At 44.7% G+C, this 24,352-nt stretch overlaps 1 protein-coding gene across 2 annotated transcripts in view; it reads right to left on the reverse strand.

The window, feature by feature from the left end:
* LOC119406648 (D-aspartate oxidase) overlaps nt 1–19,753 on the reverse strand; it is a 35,295-nt gene extending 15,542 nt beyond the window's left edge. The window contains exons 1-3 of one of the 2 annotated variants that reach the window (XM_037673389.2): nt 19,573–19,753; nt 12,522–12,745; nt 7,889–8,012 (exon numbers count right to left, since the gene is read on the reverse strand). In XM_037673389.2, the coding sequence (XP_037529317.1) occupies nt 7,889–8,012; nt 12,522–12,745 (348 nt within the window). In that variant the 5' untranslated portion in view covers nt 19,573–19,753. Of the gene's footprint in view, nt 1–7,888; nt 8,013–12,521; nt 12,746–13,287; nt 13,311–19,572 lie in introns of those variants that run through there. The other variant, XM_037673383.2, reaches the window with a different exon arrangement.
* Between the last annotated feature and the right edge of the window lie 4,599 nt (nt 19,754–24,352).

Raw genomic sequence — 24,352 nt, forward strand, 5'->3', positions numbered from 1 at the left:
AGGGGAGAATGGCAATGACTCAATGATTGGTACGTGACATTGTGACAAGCACTTTTAGTCACACACATACACACACACACACACATGCACACACACGAATATAGCACTGATTTCAGTTTCCTTCCAGCTCCATCTGCTTACATGTTGTAACAAAATAAACTGAGTGTGACGTGGTTTAGTGACACATCTTCAGGGAAAGCCGAGAGACGTCGAGAGTAGGGCGTTGAAGAGCGGCGGGCGTCAAGCAGCCAAAATCCATGCAAACGCAAGCTCATGTCCCATGCTACTATTGACACTGGGGCCGTGATATCGGGCCAGTAACTTGGAGGAAAATCCTGGAGTATTCGGTGGGAGCCAAAGCCAGACGAGGGCACCCGTCTTGAAAGCAGCAAGAGGTCGGTTGTCATTGTGCCTACGCTTCTGGCGACCTTGGTCTTCTGTCGTAAATGAACGGGCCAACTGTCGACAATCTTCTGCGTTCCTGGCAATGTCAGAAATTGGACAGTACTCACATGCGTCAGGTGTGTAAGGAAGCATGGTGCCCAGCATGCATGATGGCTCGCATCCGTATAAAAGAAAGAGCGGTGAGAATCCTGTGGTCGCTTGCGTAGCAGTGTTGTATGCATATGTCACGAATGGAAGGACAGTGTCCCGGTTGGTCTGGTCTGATGCAGTGTACATCGTCAGCATATCACCGAGAGTGCGATTAAATCTTTTGGTTAGGCCAATGGTTTGTGGATGATATGCGGTCGTCACACGGTGAACGATGTTACAGTGAACAAGCAGTGCTTCAAAAGCTTTGGACAGGAATAAATGGAGTACTTTGACAGAAACCTTGTGTCTTGATATTTTGTAGGAAGCTACCAGCTCTATAGTCACTGTACAAGGCAGCAATCTTTTGATGCAGAGCAAGTTGTTAATAATAGATTTTTTTTACAGTAAAGCTGTTGGAGCAACTAGAAGCAATTAAAACAGCCATATGCATGTTTCTTGCCGCAATGGGAGTAACAAACATGGGAGAAAGTTTTAATTCCAAGGGAATGGATCATTTAATTTTAATTGGAATACAAGAAAACATTAGTTGTAGGATTTTGAGGAAATGACTTACGCAAGCACTCGTTAAACGTTATAGACGATAAGTTTTCCCAATATCTCAAGAGAATTAAACTAGGCGCTGAGTTCAAATTTTAAAGAAATGGATGTGTGGGCAGTCTAGAGGTGATTTGAACTTTGGGAAAAATTATTAAATACTATGTGATGTGTGTAGAATGTTTGACTACATCACAGTGAGTTTTAATTTCTAGGGAATAGATGAGGCATATGTGGACATAGTAGTGCATGCGTTAATAATAACTTAATAAGCTTTTGAGAAAATTATTTAAACGTGTGCTCCAAATTATCGTACGAAGTATTATATATGTTTGCCTAAAGTACTTGACAAAGTCAATGAACAACTAAGTTAACATTTGGAGGGAATGAAGGGGATGTTCTGGAGGACACACTGGCGAAGTTCGCAGTTTACTAGTTAATTATACACTTCGGGAATTATTAAACGCTCATTTTCTTCTTGTTCAGCAGTGCTATATGAAACACATATAATCCTTGCCCCAAACCCTGGGCAAACTGAATGTCGTGACAAGTTTACGATTGAGATAAATGGGGAGCATGCAGTACATGATGTGCAAGAAACGCTTAGAGTATGTGCATTAATTATGGCCTCTGGAGAACTTTACCTTGAGGAATGCTCAAAAGCTTTATACATGTTTCTCCACTGCCTTGGGTGAAGCAAATATGGTACCAAGCTTAAGTTTGAGGAAATGAAGGCACATTATGGGCGATGTACAGGCTGTTCCACACTTAGGGGAAAACTCAGAGCGCATTGAAACGTGCTACGAGTTTTCCCCTAAGTGTGAAACAGCCTGTACATGTAGGCAAATTAATATAAACTGGGCATGGGCGAATATTCGAGCGCTTCGACACAAATTTAAATTTTCCGAAATTTCGAAGCATTCGAAATGAACAAATAGACGTTTATTTGACCGCATGTAACCTACCTGGAAAGGTGGTTTCACTGCAGCATGCCGCTGCTATGCCGTGGAACTATCTATCGAAGGGAAATCAGCACTGTCGCGAAGTCGCACTTCAAGGTTAATGTACATATTACCTACGCCTCAATTACCGTTTTTTTTTTTTTTTCAGTTTAAAAGCGTGTTGTACGGACTTATATGAACTAGGTATAGCAAATTCAAAAACATAACGTATTTTACCGCTTATGACTGGCACCTTACTGCTATTCAAATCTTGCTACTATTCGAAGTTGCTTCCACTTCACCTCGAACCAAAAAGAGACATTCGCCCAAGCGACATTCTAGATCTAATTATTAAAAATATTGTGCAAGTTGGTTGGGTCATAACAGAAATGCTCACTTTTCTTTATAATATGTGATATATACTATTGGAACTATTCAGTTTAAAATTATCCGACCAAATCACTATTTGCTTAGAACCTCAAAATTACTATTCGCCCATTCCTACAAATTTTGCTCTTTGAATTAACTACCACTCTTGAAGGAAACTGTGCAACCATCCAAAAGCAACTACTCTGCAGGAAATTAGCTTGCGATTCTGCAATATTCCACTAGTCTGGTAATGTTTTTATGCTACCAGCTTGAAGTGCGCATCAAGTGCAGTGTCATGGGCTTAAAACAGGCTCACAATTTACATTACAGAGGTTAGGTATTAAAGGGACACTAAAGGCAAATAACAGTTTATGTCAGAGTGAAAGGTGAATGTTTGAGAACGCCTAAAACGTCAGTATAGGAACCGTGCAGTCAAGTTTTCCCGTGAGACTGCAGCGCCAGAACGCACAGCTTAGCGGATAAAAAAAGCAACATTGAGAAGGGGCCAGTCAAAATGGAATGCGATGCGCGCTTCTCCGTCCCTTCATGAGGGGACGGACTGTGGTCGGGCTACAGGGGCGGACGCGTGCGCGCGTCTATTTTTTGCGTGCCCCTAACAGTCAATATCAGCGAACTTAGGACGGGCCAGTGCGAGCAACGCAGCTCCCTTTGGTCAGTGGACGGTGCCTATTATCCACAGCAGTGCTCTACTAATTAAGAAATTCAGGTAAATGTAGGACACCATATGCGCCACCAGTGGGATATCCTGGAATGAGCCCAGTGACGTCAAGAGTCCCGAGTACAATTAATCACTAGTACTCAAACTACTTATAATAAAAAAATAACATTCTGTACATTACAAGACGTAATAAAATGCTGTTTGTGCATTTCTGTTTCATTCGTGGAAAAAGGAACTTGGTGTCACCAAGGAGAACGGCACGGGAGGTTTAAAAGTTCAGTTTTCGCTGGGCTGCTCTCCGCTCACACGGTTGCGTCTCAGTGGTAATTTCATTATCACGTACTGCTGCGTGTGGTTTGCACGCTAATGAAAGTCTCTCTAACGGAAAGTTTGACAAAATGCCGCGTTTCTGTTATGTTGCCAGGTGCCTGAATGGTGTGCGCCACTTGAGCAACAGCAGCTGCAGCAAAGAAACTGTCGTGACTTTCCAATGGGTGCTGCAAATAAACCCATGCCAAAGTGGCTGAGTACTGTGCTTCTGCGTCAGTGTGCTAAACAACCAAGAAATCTGCGTGTGTGCTTGCTGCACTTTCGTGCAGAGGATTACAAGATCAACCACAACTTGGGCAAGGCTTGTAATGTGCCCTTCAGAGCAGAAACTGCAGCGTCGGCTGCCAGGCAGTAAAGGCGAGCAACGGTGGGCAAGGCAAATGCTACGTCAGGAGGCCTTTTCAAGTGGGTATTTGAAGTGCGCTAACGCTGTGCGAACCACTAAAATGCGATTTTCTTTCGAAATAAGCATTTCCTTGGCACAGAACAAGCACTGCGAGATTTCTGGGACGTTATTTCAGCAATCAACATCGCCTTAACATTTGCGTTTAGTGTTCCTTTAAGTATATGCCAAAAGCGACTGACATACGTACATAGGCATACACACTAGGAACGCCAGCAAGACCCTGACCCCCCATAGAGTAAGGGGGAAAAGGGAATGCACATTCGACCTCGCAATATTTATTATTTTGCAAGCAGCACATTAACGCTGATATATTTAAGCTGAAATGACAATGAAGAGCCCTGAAAATGCTCTGTCTGCACTTGGAACTTCTTTGCCACAGATTTAAGATAAAGGTTTGGGCAGCCCCACAAAAACTAAGATACCTTGACGAAGCTGTCCTGCCTGCACCTGCTTTCAGTACCAAGGTGTTATTTACTGGCGGCTCATACATACTACAGTGCAGGCTGTACTTTTCTTGTCACTCTTACAACAGATGAAGCCACCATTGTTTTTGTGGGATGGCAAAAACGGTACCCCAAGCTGGATACGGTACCCCAAGCAGAAGCCCTGTTCGGACTGGAGTACCCCAAGGAACTGTCTTGGGCCCACTCCTTTCTCTAATATATATTAATGATCTTCCCGCCAACATTTCATCTAACATATGTCTGTTCACAGATGATTGTGTCGTTTATCATCCTGTTCATAGCGATCATGACACCCGATCACTTCAAGAGGACCTGGATAAAATCACTGCTTGGTGTAGTAAATGGCTTATGTCGCTAAACACTGCTAAAACACTGCTAGTTTCTTTTACCTGCAGAAGGAATCTCCCTTCACCACAGTACGTCCTGTGCAATGCTGCGATTTCTCCTGTCAATTCATGCAAGTAGCAAGTACCTCGGCATCACTATCTCCAGTGATCTTTCCTGGTCCTCTCACATCACAAGCATCATTAACGAAACTAACCGCACATTAGGATACTTTCGAAGGCACTTGTGCCTTGCTCCCCCATCTGTGAAACTGTTAGCTTATCAAATATGCGTCCGGCCCAAGGTAGAATATGCATGCTCTGCTTGGGACCCACATCAAACTAACCTTACTAAAGCGCTTGAAGCAGTACAAAACCGCGCAGCTCGCTACATCTATTCAGATTTTTCTTTCCATAGTAGTGTTACAGAACTAAAATCCGAAGCACATTTTGATAACTTGGAGCTAAGACGCCTTAGATCGAGGTTGTGCCTTTTTCACAAGTTTTACCATTCCTCTCCTAGCACTTCATTAATCTTGCCTGCTCATCGTCCATCCTGCCGCACGAATCACACCAAAGCGGTCTACCCACCACCGGCACAGACCGCTGCGCACCTATGCTCCCTCTTTGTAAACACAGCAAGAGACTGGAATGCACTACCTAGAGATGCTGTGCTCCATTCTGATCCGCAAGCCTTCAAGTTGTTCATCGAATCATTGTCACTACATAACAGCCCATCCCTCATGTAAAACCCCAAGCTGGGGTATTTGAGGTATTAATAAATAAATAATAAAGTAATATTGAAGACCCTGACCCCCTAGAGCCCCAGTCCTGTGTTTTTTGTCGGTCCTTGTGTTGTTTTGCACTGCAATTTTCCTATGGATGGAAATGTACATTTTTGTTGCTTTTCATGAAACTGTTTGACTGTGTGTACAACTATATTAGATACTAGCTTAGGAAAGCACTTGGCTGTAGGTCAGGTATACAGTGTTGCTACTGCAGTAATGCATATCAGTACGACTCTCTAGCCAAGTTTAGTTTATGTTGAAATTACTGCTTACTACAATTAAATCATGCATTTTGTGCTACTATTAAAGGACCGATGACAGCCAAAATTTTGTTTCCGACTTTTATGCTTTAATTAGTAGCTTTGCATCTGATAATCCCGAAACTGAATTGTAAATGCTCTAATGTATCGCGTAATTAATGGCAGTGTTGTTAATTATGACCAATTTTGGCATAACTTCAAAACGGCTGCCTAAAAATTGGGGGACGCTTAAGCTTCGCCTTTAAGAGTTGAACGCGATAGCGATATCCTGCCTTCGAACACTACGAGTGTTTAACAGAATGCGCGCACTCAGGTGTGTGCCTTATGTAATGGGTAGCATGCTTTAAACCGGGAGCAATTATGCGCGAGAAACTTTTTCGAATTTGCGATGCACCCACTACGTGGTCTTAATGGAATACGCGCAGCAATTTGTGTGCCTTTTGTAATGGGTGGCTGGGTTTAAACCATCAAGTCGTTATGATATTCACAGGGTGTGACTCCCGATGGCAATGCACGCTTGTACCACGCAACATTACTGCGACATTACATCTCGTACTGTGACACCTGTATACAGGACGCGTATTTTTGGAAGCATGAAAGTTACTTTCAGTGCAGCTCCAAGCAGAGACGTGGCTGTGTGGTAGAACACCTGCTTTCCACGCAGACGGCCTGGGTTCGATTCTCACTCGGACCCAACATTTTTATCATTTATTTTATTTGCAGCTTTTTCGATTTTTCGGTCACGGACAAGGTGATGATTTTTCGCTCACAACCAACGGCGCCGACGCCGACGGCGGAATTTCTGCAATACGAGCTCTTTAACGCTATCGCGTTAAAATCATAAGAAATTAACAACCCACCGCGGTTGAGCCATAAGATCACATGCACTCAAGCTTTGGTGACATTGAGAGTGCACTATTTAAATTGGGGCCCCATGTGTGGGAAAGAATGAGACGACGTGAGTGCTGCAGTACGAGTTAGGGAGTGAAGCACCAAGAGCATTCTTACAAACTACATGCGACACACATGTTGCCTGCCAAGCACTGTGCCCCCTCAGAAAAAAAAGGAATAAAAGGACATTCCTTGCTCTGGTACTTAAAAAGCCACTGGCGTAAGCTGCTAGAACCACCTTGAAAGTAGCCCGACAACAGATTGAGGGGGTAGACAGTCGCGATATTGTGTCCACCCCACAAACTTGTCTGTGACGTCGACAATACTCGCTTTACTTGTGGAACCTCACATGAGTCCCCAACCTACGTCATACTAGTGGCAATTTTGCGAGGTGCTGCCAAGTCAGATGAGCAGTCACACTTACTTTAACACCAAATTAAAATATCTTAAAGGCGACGTTCCTCCCTAACAATCGGTCAGAAGTGCCCAGATATGCAGGATAATGAAACAACACAGACATCTCGAGTTTGTAATATTGGTGTCAGAGGTCCTTTAAGCTTTTTCTTTTTTGTGATGAGTGCCAACTGCAGTTAAAGGAGGGGGGGAAGACATCTCTTCAAGCTATGGTGCATCTTTTAATACTGGTCCCTGAGTACACCTATGCATGTGTGCTAGCCAGCCTGGAGTACTGATCAGGAGCTACACCATGACTGTGTTTCTGAAAGCTGGGTGCACTCAACCACAGTGACCATTCTTACCTCCTTCACATACACGTACAGCAGTGGATAAGCCTGGTCCAAGAGGAACATGGAATGCCTTTCTCTCTTTCTCCTGTTATCCTGCTGAGCATACTAAGCATTTAGCTCAATATGCCCAGCTTTCAGTGTGACAGACAAAGTGTAGCCTAGAACAACCTGGTAGTGTTAGCCAGTGCCACTCGTAGCCATGATGGCAAGAGTGGAACACCTTTTTTCGCCAGCGTGCACAGGTTAATGTGCACCGAAATACGCAATGAAAGTGGACAAGAGAACAACCATCGCCGTAGCTCAGTTGGTAGAGCCTTGGAGGCCTTATCCGAAGGTTGTAGGCTTGGTCCCTACCGGCAGCAAGTTGTCTTTTCATCCTCTTAAATTTCTTTAGATTTATATCATGATTACTACACTACACACAAAAGGCTACAAATAATGTCCCCTACACCTTTCTCGGCTTCACTGTCTGTTGGTTTCATTAGGTTGTGTCTGAAAAAGAAAACGAGCCCTTGGTCCATTGCCCACTCTTTCATTTATCTAGTTGTCAGGGAATAAAAACTATGCAACTTCCAAGTTTTGCTCATTTTAAATGGTCATACCACAAGTTTCTCTTGGTTGCTTGAACTGAGGGCATAACCAGAAAGCCTCTTGATTCCAGCTGTTTCAGCTTCATTGCCATGCAAAAGAATCTCGTAATGTCTGAATGTTGCTCTGAACCACTCTCTGAAAGGATAAAAAGTAAGAGCAAGACTGTTAGCAGGGCCGGTATCAGAGAACACGCAATGTATATTACACATGGCCAATTTTCTGTATTTTCTTTCAAATTTCACATGATAAAGGCTCCTGAAAGGCATCTCCCATGGTCTCTCCGCATGCAGCCACCCAGAACAGTTGGAACAGTACTAGTAAGGTGCAGTCACATTTTTGGTCAATCAGTTGCAGTGAACTGGATATCCAGCACACCTCAGTCACAGATGTTCAGATACCCACTGAAAATTTTATTATTTATTTATTTAACAAATATTGTCAGCCTTATGCGGGCCACTATAGGAAGTGGGTTTGAGGGTGTTGGTAGAAATACAGTGTACAATAAACAAAATTATACATGAGTAATGACAACAACAGACACAACAAACAATTTGTAAGCCTTGTAAGCAGAAAAGGTAAAAAGAAAAGAAAAAACTTCATTATGCCACTGCGTGAAAAAGTTATCTTCCACTTCTACTGATCTGTCTATGCTATCCATGCCAATAATTTCCTGGGGCAACGCATTCCATATTTCAATGGAAGCCAGAAAAAATGACAACTTAAATGTGTCACAGCATGTGACGTATTGTCTTATGTGTTTGTCGTGACATGTTTCCATGAGAATGACGATGTGGTGGTTTCAAGTGCTCGTGATTATCTACGCTTATAGGATCATGATAAAACATGAAACGGAACTTCACTTCTGCCACCCACCGCCGACAAGCAAGTATAGGAATTCCTGCTGCATTTCGAAGAGCACTGATACTATCCTCACGGGAACATTTTGAGTAGATAAACCGTAGTGCCTTATTTTGGATTCTTTCCATTCTATTTGCAAGGTACAGTTGATGAGGGTTCCAATATATACTGCCATATTCAAGAACGGGCCGTGCTAGAGTTTAATTATTAACTTAATGGACACAGGAGCCACAGCCAACTTTCTTTGTAGAAACCCGAGTGTTCTAAATGCTTTTGCACATATGCTATCAATGTAAACATTCAACTTTAGCTTACTTGTAATGGTTAAACTCAAATATTTTATATAGCATCTGGGTCACATCAGAATCCACTATTTTATAATTAAATGTAATCAACGACTTCTTCTGGCTAATTGTCATGCACTTTGTCTCACTTGGATTGATTTCCATACTCCAGGTTTCACACCATTGAGCACTTTTATCTAGAAAAGCATTTAGTGGCTTCTGATCAACAGTACTGTACACAAAGGTGTACACAACCAGGTCATCAGCAAATAACTGCACTCTCATACCTTCTTCAACACAGTTAGCACTGTCATTGACATAAATAAGAAATAATAGTGGCCCTCAGGCCAACCCCTGTGGTACTTCTGAGTACACTTCAAGCATAGGTCGACAAACTCACTCATGAGTCGACTCACTCAGACACAGATCAGGCCATGAGTCTGAGTGAGTTGGGGTGAGTAATATTTTGGTGAGCTTGAGCCCGAGTGAGTCTGGTTGAGAAAAAATTTAGTGAGAGTGAGTCCGAGTGAGTCTAATTGAGGAAAATATCGGTGAGTCTAAGTCCAAGTGAGCCCTAAGCGCAAAGTATATTTCTGGAGTGAATCTGAGTGAGCTCCACTTTTTTTTTGCCAAACTATGGTCCTATCTACTCGTCTTAAGCATTACTATCAGCCTTATATTGGCTCACGTTTATACTCACATCTACTCGCACATATTTCAACGCACTAGCGTTCATACACTACCTCAATATTTATTGATCAGAGGCATAGGTCGGCACAAAAACTGGAGCTCACTCAGACTCACTCAAGAAATATATTTTCTGCTTAGGGCTCACTTGGACTCAGCCTCACCAAAATTTTCCTTAACCGGGCTCATTCAGACTCAGACACACCTAAAGTTTCAAAAGGATCGATAATTGGGCTAGGTGGTACATATTCATTCAGTGAACTGGAAGCGCGAAAACAGAGCAAGGACGGCGAAGAACTACACAACACGAGCGCTCATTAACAACAGTTGTTAGTGAGCGCGTGTTGTGTAGTTCGTCGTTCTTTGTTGTCTGTTTCCCATGCTCCCAGTTCACTGAATGAACCTCTAAAGTTTTCTCAACAGGACTCACTCGGACTCAAACTCACCAAAATATTACTCACCCGAACTCACTCAGACTCGCGGCTCGATCTGAGTCTGAGTGAGTCAGAGTGAATCGACTCATGGGTCCGTTAGCAGCTTTTTCGACTATGGTGTCAATGCCCTTTGACACCAATATATCACATAATTGGTGCTCTACGTGCCACCTTTTCATTTCGTACTTTCAAATAGGAGTTATCAGTGATTGCAATACAGTAAGAATGCAAGACAGTAAGTGCATGATTGCAATACAGCAAGACATGACCCACACGAGATTTTTTTACCAAGAACTGCCCGTCTAAGAGCTATCGGGGGAGGGGTCACAGCACCCCCCCACCACTGCCGCCCTCCGTAATTCAAGTGTTTGATCAATCAATATTGACCTGGCGTATGAACACTAGTGCCAGGCCTGTAGCCAGGAATTTTTTTGGGGGGGAGGGGAGGGGGCGCTTGCTGAAAACCTTGACTATTCAAGAAAAACACCTATTTTCATCATTTATTTTTGGCAGAAACATATACTTCACCAAAATTTTTTCTTGGGTGGGGGGGCCTTAGAGCCCCCCCTGGCTACAGGCCTGGCTAGTGCATTGAAGTAGTATGTGCGAGTAGGCGTGCATATAAACGTGAGCCAACATCAGGCTGACAACAATACTGAAGTTGAGTAGCTAGGACTGTAGGCTGGCAAAAAAACGCCAGGCCTGTGCGGAAAGCGCAGCACAGTCACAGCGAAAGCTTGAAGAGCATTTCTAGAGCCCGTTATAAACTCTCTTGTGGGTAATAATACAAGTACACTTGCAACATACCCACTACGCCACAAATCATAATTTTTGTGAAGTTGGGAAGCACCCACCACGACATTACGCGTCATTCTGCGGAGAAGCGAGGTACCATCTGTCAGGCATTATGTGCAGTTTCTTGATGCGACAGCTGATGACCGGACCCACTCAAACTCACACTCACCAAAATATTACTCACCCAGACTCACTCAGGCTCAGACTCACGACTTGATCTGAGTCTGAGTGAGTCTGCTGAGTCGAGTCGTGAGTGAGTTTGCTGACCTATGATCAGAGGCATAAGCGTGTGCAGGGTTCCCCTTCGGGGGGGGCGAAGGTTCGTCGCAGCGCCCCCCTCCCTATTATGTCAATGTATGCGGCTGCCTTTGCGCCCCTCTTCTCGCCCCCCCTACAATGTATAGGGCTGACTTTGCGCCCCCCCTTCTCGCCCCCTTGCCCCCCCCCCTGCGCACGCCTATGATCAGAGGCATGAGTTGGGGGGTGGGGTGCGTTGACTTCCCCCAAAAACTTTTTCACAGGAAGATTTTTCACGAAAGCTTTTTCACGGGGAAAACGCTCGCATGAATCAACCATGAAAGAACTTGTCCAGCAGTGCCCAACCACAGACCACTGCAGCCGCGTTCTCAGGCAGGGCCCGAAAACGACCGCAGAGGGTTAAACAGTGGAGCTGGTGGCATCATATTGATATTTCATTTTTTCACTTTGCTCTATAGTAGTTTTGCCACCATTTGCGCTGTTTAACCAGTCTTCGTGACGTTAAGTCGGTGAAGCTGCTTCGAATTTCAAATTCATAACGTTTAATGAACCGGAGGCGAGTAGTGGGGCTTGCCCAATTTCTGTGGCACATACCTGTCAGGCTAGTTACAGACAGCTTCTTCATTCTTTAGTATACTGGAGGTGAGTAGTGAAGCTTGCACGATTCCTGTGGCACATACCCACTAGGCTAGTTATATGCAGCTTCATTTTTTAGAGGACCGAAGACGAGTAGTGGGGCTTGCCTAATTTCTGTGGCACATAACCGCTAGGAGCTGGTTGGCACATACCCACTAGGCTTGTCATAGCTTCATTTTTAGTGCATCGGAGGTGAGCAGTGGGGCTTGCCCAATGCTGCCACCGAAATTTTTATGCAGCAGATAAATTGAACATAGTCACTCAATAACAGTCCTATACTATCATTACGGAAGCTTTAAAGGATGCTGGAATTATCACTGCTTCTCCTGCGCTCATGCCATGTTGATCTGTTAAATGGCAGATATTAGGATTGCACATTCCAACCTTTAAAGTGAATAAAAATACACAACTCTCATTCAAGTCATTAGAGGAACATGACCAAATCGACCAGCAGAATGTGGCAAATGAATTAAGTTGAGATTGCGGACCTAAGAAAAATTCCCTTTAAATCCCCTCTTCCCCCCACCTCGCCCGGAGGAAACTGCCGGACCTTTAATAAAGTTTGTTCATTCGTTCATTTATTCAAAGCAGCTTCCCCTTAAAAGTAAAGCTAAATGAACAAGTGTGTAAGTTTGATTTGATGAAGATTTATATAATGGGCTTGTATTAATGAGGTTCATTAAGAGCAGTACCTTGTAATGCCGAGTGTAGGTCCTATATTTTCATCTGGGCGGAAGAAGCCAGCAGCACCAAAGCTCAGTGTGTCTTGAATGAAACGATCAGCAATGACTGTAACAGGAGTGCCTGGGATGTTGTTCTGGATGCACAAGGCTGTTGAAAGGCCAACGACACCAGCCCCAATCACCGCCACTCTTGAATGTTGCATCGTCCCTACTTGGCTTCGATGATCAGTCATCTGCACAAGAAGTAAGAACTTTTATTTAGCTCGATCTTGGCTGTTGTTCATGATGTTGCATAAGCTAAACAAAGCTAAATGTAAATGGTATGTCATGCATGTTGTCACTCATAAAAAACAGTAAATAGTGCTGTTGCATAAGAGAGTCGCTATTTTGCAACTCAATATAATTTATACCAAGTATGCAAATTTTAACAGAACAAATGTGGATTGAAGGGTCACACCTTTGTTTTAAAAGTTCATGTCTGCATTATTGTCTAATAATTAAGCCATAATATTCTACTTTTATGAGCAAAAATGAAACAAAATTTTATGATTTGCTCGTAATATTGTTACTTGTTGTGAAACACAGAAAAGGGAGACTATATATGGGATGAAATTTACAAGAGAACACATTCAGTGACCAAGACGGAGACCAGCCTATGCTCTGAACACATATATCCCACTTCATCCACTTTTTCACAATCTCTTGCTTGGCCTGTCATTAAAATGTATATTGTATCACAACACTACCTCCAATCGCAAAAGCATCACCTCGGTACCATTAGATATCTCTGAAGAGTGGAGAGTTGTAGGGCTTGAGCCTAGTGAATATATGCATTATGCCACTGGCTGTCACATTGGATGATGCTGTAGCGAGGCTAGCAGGAACAATTTTGTACTTGACATCAGTGACTTGATGAACCACACGGTATTTGCCTCTGTAAGAAGAGCACAGAGCACAGTTTCTTGCAAAATCTCTATGACAGGGTAACGAAAGCAGCACATGGGCTCCAGGGGAAAAGTGTACATCATAGTAACAGAGGTTGTGGTGGTGCTTTTGGCTGCCTTGTGACATCTTGTCAGGCATGGTCAATGTGTGTGATGGCATGCTATATGTAATATAGCGTGGCAGAAGAATAACATAACAACCAGTCATCACACAATGCTAATGGAATGACAAGTGTGTGGTTTAAAAGGACACTAAAGGCAAATAAAAATTTATGTCAGAGTGAAAAGTCAATGCTTGAAAACATCTAAAACGTCAATATTATCAATAGCAGTGCTCTAGTAATCGAGAAATTAAGGTAAATGTAGGACACTATGCGCGCCACCAGTGGGACGTTTTGGAACAAGCCCGATGACGTCAAGAGTCCCGAGTACAAATTATCAGTATAGTATACTGATAATTTACTTAATAGTATTCAAGCTACTTATGACAAAAAAATAGCATTCTGAGCATTTCAAGACATAACAAAATGCTGCTTGTGCGTTTTCGTTTGATTCATGGAAAAAAGAACTTCACGTTATAGTGTAGAACGGCGTGGGTTGTGCAAAACTTTTGTTTTCGCAGGGCTTCACTCCACTTGCGTGGTCAGTACGCGATAACGAAATCAGTACGAAAGCAGTACGCAATAATGAAACTACCACATGGTAGTTTCGTTATCGCATACTGCTGCGTGTGCCTTGCACGCTCATTAAAGTCACTCTAATGGAAAGTTCAACAAAATTTCATGTCCATGTGATGTTGTGTAATGTGCCCTTCAGAGCAGAAACCACATCGTCGGCTGCCGGGCAGTAAAGGCGGGCAACGTTGGGCAAGGCAAATGCTACATCAGGCCTTTTCAGGCGCACGATTTGAAGTGCGCTAATGCTGTGCGGACCACTAAAAGGCGATTTTCATTCAAAATAAGCATTTCCTTGGCACGAAACAAGCACTGCGAGGTTTCTGGAACGTTATTTCAGCAATCAACGTCGACTTGACATTTACCTTTAGTGTCCCTTTAATGCTTCCCACCCACTGCAAAATGCTCAGCCATAATTCTTCATCGTCATCAGCCACATGCAGCACCAACAAAGTGCACATAATACCTTACAGATGTGTAGCGGGTACCTCACTTATCTGCAGAAAGACGAATAATGCCGTAGTGGGTGCTGTCCTACTTCACAAAAGTTAGGATTTTTGGCGTAGTGGATGGCAGTTGAGTATTCTACCAGAGCCATGCTGGTGCTTGAAACTGACTTGCAAAAACACCCTATACAGGCGTCATGTCGGACAAGGAACCGCGTTAACCTATGTAGTATAGTGTGGCAGAAGAGTAAAATAACAACCAGTCATCGCACAATGCTACTTGTGCAACGAGTGTGTACTTTAATGCTTTTCACCCACTGCAAAGTGCTCAGCCATAATTCCTCATCATCATCAGCCACATGCAGCACCAACAAAGTGCACATGATACCTTACAGATGTGTAGCGGGCACCTCGCTTATCCGCAGAAAGACGAATAATGGCGCAGTGAGTGCTGTCCTGCTTCACAAAAATTATGATTAATGGCATAATCGATACCGTGCGGAAAGCCAAAGCTTCAAACACAGTTGGCCTTGCCCCAACATGAAGCTGTGCTCAGAATTAGCATTGGGCGGTATCGTAACCGTCGGTGAATTTTTTTCTTTCTTTCACTTTCTCTCTATTTTTTCTATCTCTGTTTCTTTCTGTTTCTCTATTCTCTTTCTCTCTCTATTCCTCGCTTCCTCTTTCTTTCTATCTCCCTGTACTCGTTCTCTCGCCCATCTGAGTTATTGCATCTCACGGCAGATAAATCGGTGCAGCGAGAGAGTGCGCCCCGGGGGCACATGTTCGGGGGGATAAGCAGAAGATGAAGAGGACGAAGAGAGCGCATGCTGGCTGAGTTATTGTGTTGAACGTGCTCATGATGATGATATATGTTGAAGCAAATCGGGGGTTTGCCAAGCTTAAACACCTCTGCTGTTAAAGGTCAAGTAGATTATGACACTGCTTAAAGTCTGTCTCGAAGCCCGGTTGTCCTTAAAAACCACAACAATGCTTTCAATGCCTTCTGTACTGAGGACGGATTTGGCCAGTGTACTAGGACCCTTTCCTCCGAAAAAAGGCGATTATCAAGCCTGCATAACATATTGAAAGTTTTTTTATGGGCACACTGAAACAGGGCCACTCACAGAGAAGATGGGCAATCGTTTTTTCGCAGCTGTAGTTATTGCATGTAGGTTTGCTAGCTGTTCCAATCCGAAAGGAGTAGGCATTCGTGAAGGCCACGCCAAGCCACAGGCGGCACAGAAGTGTCTCCACAGCTTGAGATATCACTGACGGAAGACAGGGCTGGAAATTGGTATTCAAGATCTGTAGACTAGCGGTAGTGAATTCTGCCAAGTTCTACTATGCAAGTTGGAGTTCACATGCCAGTGAACGAAGCCTGGTAGCTGCGTCAGTTCTGGATAACTGTATAGCTGGAGAATGAACACCATAATGGGCAAAATGGGCAGCCTCATCTACACAGTTTTTACCGTAGATACCGTAATGGCCTGGTATCCACTGATATGCTATGCTGTGTTTTTTCCAGATTGCATGGTGATCAAGAAGTCTTATATTAGCAACTAAGTGTTCATTAGATCCATAATAAAATGGAGACATTAGAGACATTGGAGAGCTGCCTTGGAGTCGGAGGAGATTGTTCATACTTGTGAAGGTTCTGTAATAAAGAACTCTAGAGCAGAATGGAGGGTGGCGAGTTGTGCAGTCGTCGATTATGCAAAATGTGATATCCAGAATTTTATGGCAATGGACTTTGTGGGAATAATCACTGCTTCTGCTGAGCTTGCAGAGGAAACAGCCATCCGGGTAAACGTGAATGCGTCCACTGCGCTTCTCAAGCAGCAACAGAAGCATGGTTCGTAGCAGGGCTAAATATGACAACTTGGTTTTCTTTTTAATTCCATGAATGGATAGGTGGGCTTCGAGGAGGCGTAGGCACCAAAGCGGTAACAGTGGTGTTGCTGCAGGCATGAAGTTTGACAGTAGAACCCTACGATGAGCAGCAATATATATTGTGGAGTTCAGAGTGCAGCCTAGAAGCAGGAAGTGAAGCAAGGTGGTGTGATGGAATCTGAGCGAAAACCCTGATACTGGGTGATCACGTGCAATGACGACAGTCGCTATTGAAGATGCACATCTCAAAAGGCTAAGGCATATTCTCAACGCTTGAGCTTGAAGTGACTGGAGGACACGTACAGACGGGTCCACTGTTAAAGGGAACACTTGCATGCGGGGCATGTTTGGATTTCTCTCTCTTGCAAAAACATAGTGACTAAAATTTGCATAAAACTACTGGTGGTTGAAAGTTCTGCCTCTTTTTCACAGACTCGTGCAGTGCATGAGCAATGTTTCCCTGTCCACTTGCTGTTAGAGGGCCAGCAAAATAAAAGGTGCTCATTAGAGTGTTCCCTTTAACAGTGGACCCCACTGTACATTTGTCCTTTGGGTCCTGCATAGCACAGATAAGCCATGAGTAGTCCATGAAACCAAGGAACAGAACGGTGTAAAGTTCAAGCATCGCTCATACAGATGCACAATTTTCCAGCAAGAAATCTTAGCACACGGGAGATCATTGTGAGGTTTTTTTTCATACAGGCGATATGAGGGCTCCAGGACAAGTCGTGATCTATTATTATTCCCAGAAGGTGGTGAGTCTTCTCATAGCTGATAGCGTGTCCACCAATTTTAATGACATACGGGCCCATCACCTTGCACGTGTGAAGACAACCAGCAAGTACTTCTCTGATGACAACTCTAGTCCCAGTCCTTGAAGGTAGTTTGATGTTTGTGTAGCCACTCTTTGAAGCCTAGCACTTAAGTGCACACTAGTCACCCCTGACGCCCAGATGCAGATGTCATCTGCATATATTGACAGAAGAACAGACCACTAGCATAGCTTACTTGAAAAAACCAGCGAGATGACGACAGAGAACATACAGAAGAAGGACACTGGACAAGCGCTGTCTAACAACCGAAATTTATTAAACAAGGGTGAGCATAGCTTATGTGCTTATGGTGAGTGAAAAGGGAATTTTTAGCTGGGCATTACTTGAGCAGCATTTTCCAACTGCCGGTGGCTTTGCCCAGATGGAAACACTTAATTCCAGCCAGGAATTGCTTTTCCCAGCAATTACTGGTTCAAGCTGGTAGATTTCCAGCTGGAGCAGTTAAAATCCAGCGAGATATTTTTTTCCCAGCTGGAAACGTTTATTCCCAGCTATTGGTGACCTCATTTCCCATAGGAATGGGAAAAATACGGCTGGAAATCCAGCTGGAATTGAGTTTTCCAGCCGGAAATCTGCACTTCATTATCATCTAGAGATCAGGAAAAAAGATTTTTCTCCCTGTCCAAATATGTCTTATGATACATTTGAAATTGGGGCTTGTGTGTAACACAAAGGGTCGAGAGTGCTACCTTATATGCAAAGGTGCGGTCCCGTTATCGCACTAGCACCATGCACATTTTTGTATGAAATGCTGTGCTGACAATAAAGTGGCCACAGAGGCATGTACTGTACCTAGATAATGTACGAGCTCCACATATGAATGTCCAAACATGTTGCAGGTTCTGGGGAGGAACTTTGCATATGCTGTGCTTGAGGATGAGGAGAAAGTGGCTATGAAAAGGGGAAGACCACAGTCACCATGCTTCAGTGAGTGAGTGAAAGTGATAAAGTGCTGATATTAAGCCAAACATCCCAAACAGCCGCATGTTTCACACAGCTGTAGGCCGCCCAGTGTGCTAGCTGTAGGCCAATCAATATGTATTTGTATGGTGGCTAGAAGGCATAGTTTTTGTTTAAGAGCATGCCACTCTTGAAGTTGACGAAGTGCCTATAAAGAGAGGAAGGTGGCATTCACACCGGCGAGTGGCTTAAGTCCGCGACCGTCGACGCAGGCGTTACGACGACCGACCATGTTCACACCAGCGACCGCGAAATGCCTTTCGTCAAACCTGCAATCGCTTCTGGAGCGGTAGGAGGAGCTGCTCGCCAGCGACACTCTTGACGATCAACTCAGTTTGATCGACTAGCGCGCAGAGCGATATATCTTTGCTTATCCAGGTACGAACTCAGAAAACTGCTTTGTTCCGAGAATCTGACCTTCAAGCTCAGCCAAGATCACGCCAGCGTCTCTGAGCTGCGTCAGCGCCGCAAAACAAGCTTTCGAATAGCGTACGCTAAGTTGAGTTAGCGTTTGCGGCCCGCTATTTCCGTCACTTCGAGCCCGCAAGCGGTTAGCGTACGACGCATGCGCAGTTGCGCGAAAAGTTAGTTACGTGATTATTAAGGAAAGGAAAAAGGCACCTAATTTCTGTCTGCCTATAGGCGACACGGCGCAGTGCCTTGTAGGGGTGGGGATAAGGAGGGAATAAAAGAATAGTAGGAAAATAGAGGGAAAAGTGATAGAGCCATCCATACAACGAAGAGAAAAGAGGACAGGAAAGATGTGGGAGACGGTCACGGGAGTTCAGGGACGGGACCACGAACACAGCCAGAGGCACGATGCACAACACCGACGAAACGGAGAAGGTCCCGACGATGAGCCGCAAAGCCGGCAATGCTTTGCGTACGCTATTCGAAAACTCTCTAATTATTTACACATTCTCCGACATTCTCCGCGAGATGGCGCAAAGTTCTCGCCGATGAATTTGCGCCGACGTAAACAGCGTGTCACGTGCTTCGTTCCACGCGTATCGCGTGTCATCGCAACGCTGGCAACGCCGGCCAGAAATTTTTATTAGAGTGAAACGCTAGTCGCGCTGAAGTAAAACCGCGCTCGCATGCCTGTCCGCAACCAGTAACAACAGTAACAACGTGCAGCTGCGCGTGAGGCATTAACGCCGGAGGCTTTGTCGACAGCAATGCAGGAGCGCAGTATCGTCCTTGCCTAAACCAAGACATACAATGCATGCGGTGTTATTAAAAGGAATATTGGGCTACATCGATGCATCGAAGCAGTTCGTTCTTCCAGCAAAGGAAGTGGGCGTACTTACTTTATAACGATTCGACGAGAAGGTTGGAGCACATGCATATATAGGCAATAATATAGCTCCCACTAGCTCCGCTTTGCTACACAAGATTCTCGGTTACTGCATGGCCACTGCGTTATCGGAACCTATTCGTGGTCAGCTGATGGTCAAGGGGCGAGCGCCGGCCATAGCCCTTAGTTTGATCGAGCTCGCTTAGAGGGTGCTACTGGTCAGACAAGGTGCGCGACATAATGGCGCCACATTTGAGCTGTATATAATGTTTTCGGTCAGAACATCTAGCTGCGAGTCCCTCAGGGGCGGCGTCAGTGGGGGCCGCGGGGGCGGGGGGGGGGGGGGGCAGGCAGCTGCCCCAATAAAATTTCTGCCTGCCCCCCCCCCCCCCCCCAAGAGCAAACATATTCAAAACACAACGCATACATTCCCAGCCTCCCTGCCCCCCTGGGCTACGCCACGGTGGTCCAAGTGGTTATGGCGCTCGACGACCCGAAGGTCGCTGGATCGAATCCCGGCCGCGGCGGCTGCATTTTGGTGGAGGCGGAAATGTTTGGAGAAATTTCCCCCCCCCCCCCCCCCCCCCCAGAAATTTTTCGTGCTCTCATACACCACCGACCAGGGGCGTAACCCGGGGGGTGGGATTTATTGGGCTTCAGCCTCCTCGCCATCTCCTCCCCCCCCCTTGATTTTTTTTCTTTTTTTTTCGTTCTATTATACACCGCCGTCCGAAATAACCACCCAGGATGTCGTCTAAGATGTTTTTTTTTTTTTTTTTTTTTTTTTTGAGCACGACAATGCCATGGACAGTTGAAAGGTTCTGGAACGTGGCTTTTCTGCAAGATTTTTTTTTTTTTTCAACCATGCAGTTTGTGAAACAGAGTATCACTCTTTTTTTATTTTTTGAGCAATAAAAAGAAAATTGACTCTGGTCAGATTATTCCTATTTTTACCTTACTTTCACGCAGCCGGCGTCTATGCCATTGCGCTCTTCCTAACCTAGAAGGTCTACAAGGCGACGCACGTTTAGGTACATTAATTTTTTAAGGACTAACGTCCCGGGTCTAACAGTTACTCTCAATCTCTATGCAGTTACTTCTACAAGGCAACTTTTAGTCCTCACAGATCACCTCGCCAGACGAATCGTCGGTCCGCTCACACACTCCATGCGAATTATATTTTTATCTCAGAGCAGAAACGAAGGTTTCAGGTGGCTTAGCTACTCAGCGCTTCAAGAGGGTGCGTTTTGCCGAGTGTGTGTCCTTTTTAGCAGAAGTGAGGTTGGCAAGGGCCAACATGCGCGCACTGGGGCCCTCGTATCCAAGCCATTTCAAAAGTGGAAGCACGCCCTCGAAGTCTTCGGTGCACATGAAGCCACTAAATATCACACTGACGTTCAGCTGGTAGCCGATAAATTTCTTCAAACCTTCTCAGGATGTGTGCCCAGTGTTGTTGATCAACTGGATCATGGCAGACAAATTCAAATAAGAGAGAACCGAAGGAAGTTACAGCCTATTGTTGAGACAGTTCTCTTTTGCGGGTGGCAAGGTCTGGCTCTCCGTGGCCATAGAGACAGTGGTCCCATGGATTAGAGCCAGTGACTCTACCATGGATTCAAGCACAGCGCCTCCTCTACAAATGCAGGCAACTTCAAAGCGCTGCTTCGCATGCGAGCGGATTGTGGCGACACCGATCTAAAAAAGCATTTGGAAAGTTGCCCAAATATTGCCTCGTATTTAAGTCCAGATGTACAAAACCAGATTATAGAAATCTCTGCTGCAATAATCAAGGAAAGCCTAGTCACAAAAGTAAACGCGGCAGGCTGCTTCTCCGTACTTGCTGATGAAACGACGGATATTGCTGGTATCGAGCAGCTTACTGCTCGATACCAGCAAGTTTGTGCAAGGTAAAGGATGCGAACGAAATCGAAGTGTTCTTAGGTTTTGTGCCAATTCACGACCAAAGTGCCCGGGCTCTCGCCGACACCATCATAAGGTTCCTTATAGACATGGGAATTAACATGCAGCATCTCCGTGGTAAGGCTACGATGGTGCAAGCTCGATGGCCAGCAAAACGAATGGTGTTCAAGTAGTTGTTCATAAGAAATATCCAGTCGCACTCTACGCTCCAGTCACTCCCTTAATCTAGTTCTGTGTGCGGCATGCTCCATCACAGACATCCGAAACTGTTTTGGGACTAGCTCTAAAGGCGACGTCAGTCTTTTTCTGTAAATCTTCTAGCCGCTCACACGTTTTGCGAAAAATGACAAGTTTGAGCTGTCAGTGAGTCTTCGAGACTGCGCCTTTTGGGACTATGCGAAACGCGCTGGGTCGAGAAGCAGTGCTTTCATTTGTGAGCCTCTTTGAGCCGTTGATCGCAGCACTAGAGGAGATTAAGTTTAACGGAAATGGCGAAACTCCAGTTCAGGCAAACAGTCTAATGTTGGCACTCTTGTCACCAGCGTTTCTTGTAAGCCTGCATGTGGCGGAGCACGTGTTAGTACCTGTCAAAGAAGCTGCAGACGAGGAGTATCGACATGAGCGCTGCCATTGACGACATAGAAGCGGTACAGCAGACAATTGAAAATGACCGCAAGAACACGGATGCTAAAGTGCAGGCATTGGCAGAAAAACTGAATGTGGAGATCACCAGCCGTCGAGCCGGTGTCCGGAAGCAAAACCTTGGGAGCGATGCATTCGAAAGCGCGGAAGAATATTTTCGCAGAAACGTGTTCATTCCGTTCATGGACCACGTACTAGCCCAGTTAATTCAACGGTTCGAAAAGCACAGGGCACTTCTAAAGGACTTTTCAGCACCAATGCAAGATGATCGGGAGAAAGGAGCAGAAAATCTCCTGACCGTTTTTGCGCATGACGTCGAAACGAGGGCTGTTTTGGGAGAACTGCGACTATGGTGGACAAAGTGGGCGAACAAAGCAGCAAACCAGCGCCCCAGTACAGGAATCGATGCCCTCTCTCATTGCGACAGCAGGTTCTATTCGAATGTGTACAAGTTACTCCAGATTCTAGTCACCCTTCCAGTGACCACTGCCAGTGCAGAGAGAACGTTTTCAAGCATGAGGTTACATGTCTGAGGAACGCTGGTTGGCCTGGCACTTCTGTACGCCCACAGAAATGTCGACATCAGCGTGTCGGAAGTCATTGACCGCTTCGCTAAGCTTCCTCGCCGGGTTAACTTTGTTCTTTGACAAAAATCAGCGCAAACGAAAGGAAAAGACACTGCTGTTCCATAGTTCAGGTCAATGAGCCCGTAATTCTGACGCAATATTATTGTTAACCACCTTTTAAAGCCGTGATCATTTTGTACTTTTTAGCAGTTAACACCGTGACCTAATATAAACATACGAATACGGGCATCAGGTGGACATTAAGAGCCAATCGACAGCTTCACCATGTTCACTGAGAGGTCGGCATGCGCGGCGTTACCAAACAAATTGAGCTATTAGGAAGCCGTACTAGCGGCATTGTTTGTTACTTTCATTTGTCGTTTTTGTTCTTCATTGCTTTTTGAACCATACTCGGGGACAACTTTCTGTGGCTGGGAAAGCTACGGGGGTGGAGCGTCTGCACATGTACTGCTACGCGAAGTAGTCCGGTTTGGCGCGCGTCTCGTAACGCCGTGGAAAGTGATGGTTAGCGTTGCATTTCGGCGCAAACGCTGCTTAGCGTCTAAGGCACGAGAAAGGCGCTACTTTTTCAAGCACACAAAAACGCAAAGTGACAACGTATAAAGTAAAAGAAATACAAATATCTCGCTTGTGTGCGCTGCGTTCCGTCTCAAAAAGCTATACATGTAGAAAATGAAGGAGTATTTTATATATCTCACGCAGAAAATACGGACGCAATTGTGGGACTACATTCATTAGCGGTAGGATACGTGCATTGTGGCTCTGTAGCTTTCCCTTCATTGCCACAGAAAATTGTCCGCGAGTATAGAAGCGACAGCCCTCCTTTTATATTGAGTGCACAATAGTGGTTCCCACTTTTAAAACAGTTTTGAAATAGTTTCTTTCGTTATTTCTGCGCTCTTCCTTTATAGTTCTGTCCACATGATGCGTCCGAGACAGCAGCTTGGCCCAAGGACATATCAGTTTCTGTGATTGTGCAGCATGTTCTTTTGTCTTATTTTGGGCATTATGTATAGTGATCATTGCTTAGTGCCGTATATTGATTGCATATTTAAACGTGTGTGCAGTACTGCACACTATTTCCGGTGACTTATGTTTTGCCCGCATTCGAAGTGTACTTTCCCATTCTTGTTTTTCCCTGGCCGCATCGTTTGTGCAAAAAGGTGAACATTTTGCGTAAACAATCTGCATTAAAATATTTGATCGCGTCCTGGTTATTTTGTAGACTTCATTTTTTTCTTATCAGGCGCTTCTTCAGTTTAAAACTGATGCAGTTCCAAAGTTTACGTGATATTTGCCGTGCCTCTTACACACACACACAAAAATAAAAAAAATTGAAAAGATTGAATACAGTTATTCCTGGAAAGATTTTGCGGGCATGCCATCATAATATTTTTATGAAAAAAAAAACACATTTCGTATTCGTTCTTGACAGTGCGCAGCATTCAAGAAGTGATTTGAAGCATCTAATACAGATTGTCACTGGTAATACATGTTCATATACTTAGTCATTCGAAAAATTCAATGAGGAGGTCGCGCTGCAACGTGAGTCCCCCCCCCCCCCCCCCCCCCACGAAAACTATATATACCTGGCTACGCCACTGAACCCCAGATATTATTATTATTATTATTATTATTATTATT

Source organism: Rhipicephalus sanguineus, chromosome 1 (genome assembly GCF_013339695.2).
Source record: "Rhipicephalus sanguineus isolate Rsan-2018 chromosome 1, BIME_Rsan_1.4, whole genome shotgun sequence".
In the NCBI taxonomy this organism is placed as follows: Eukaryota; Metazoa; Arthropoda; class Arachnida; order Ixodida; family Ixodidae; genus Rhipicephalus; species Rhipicephalus sanguineus.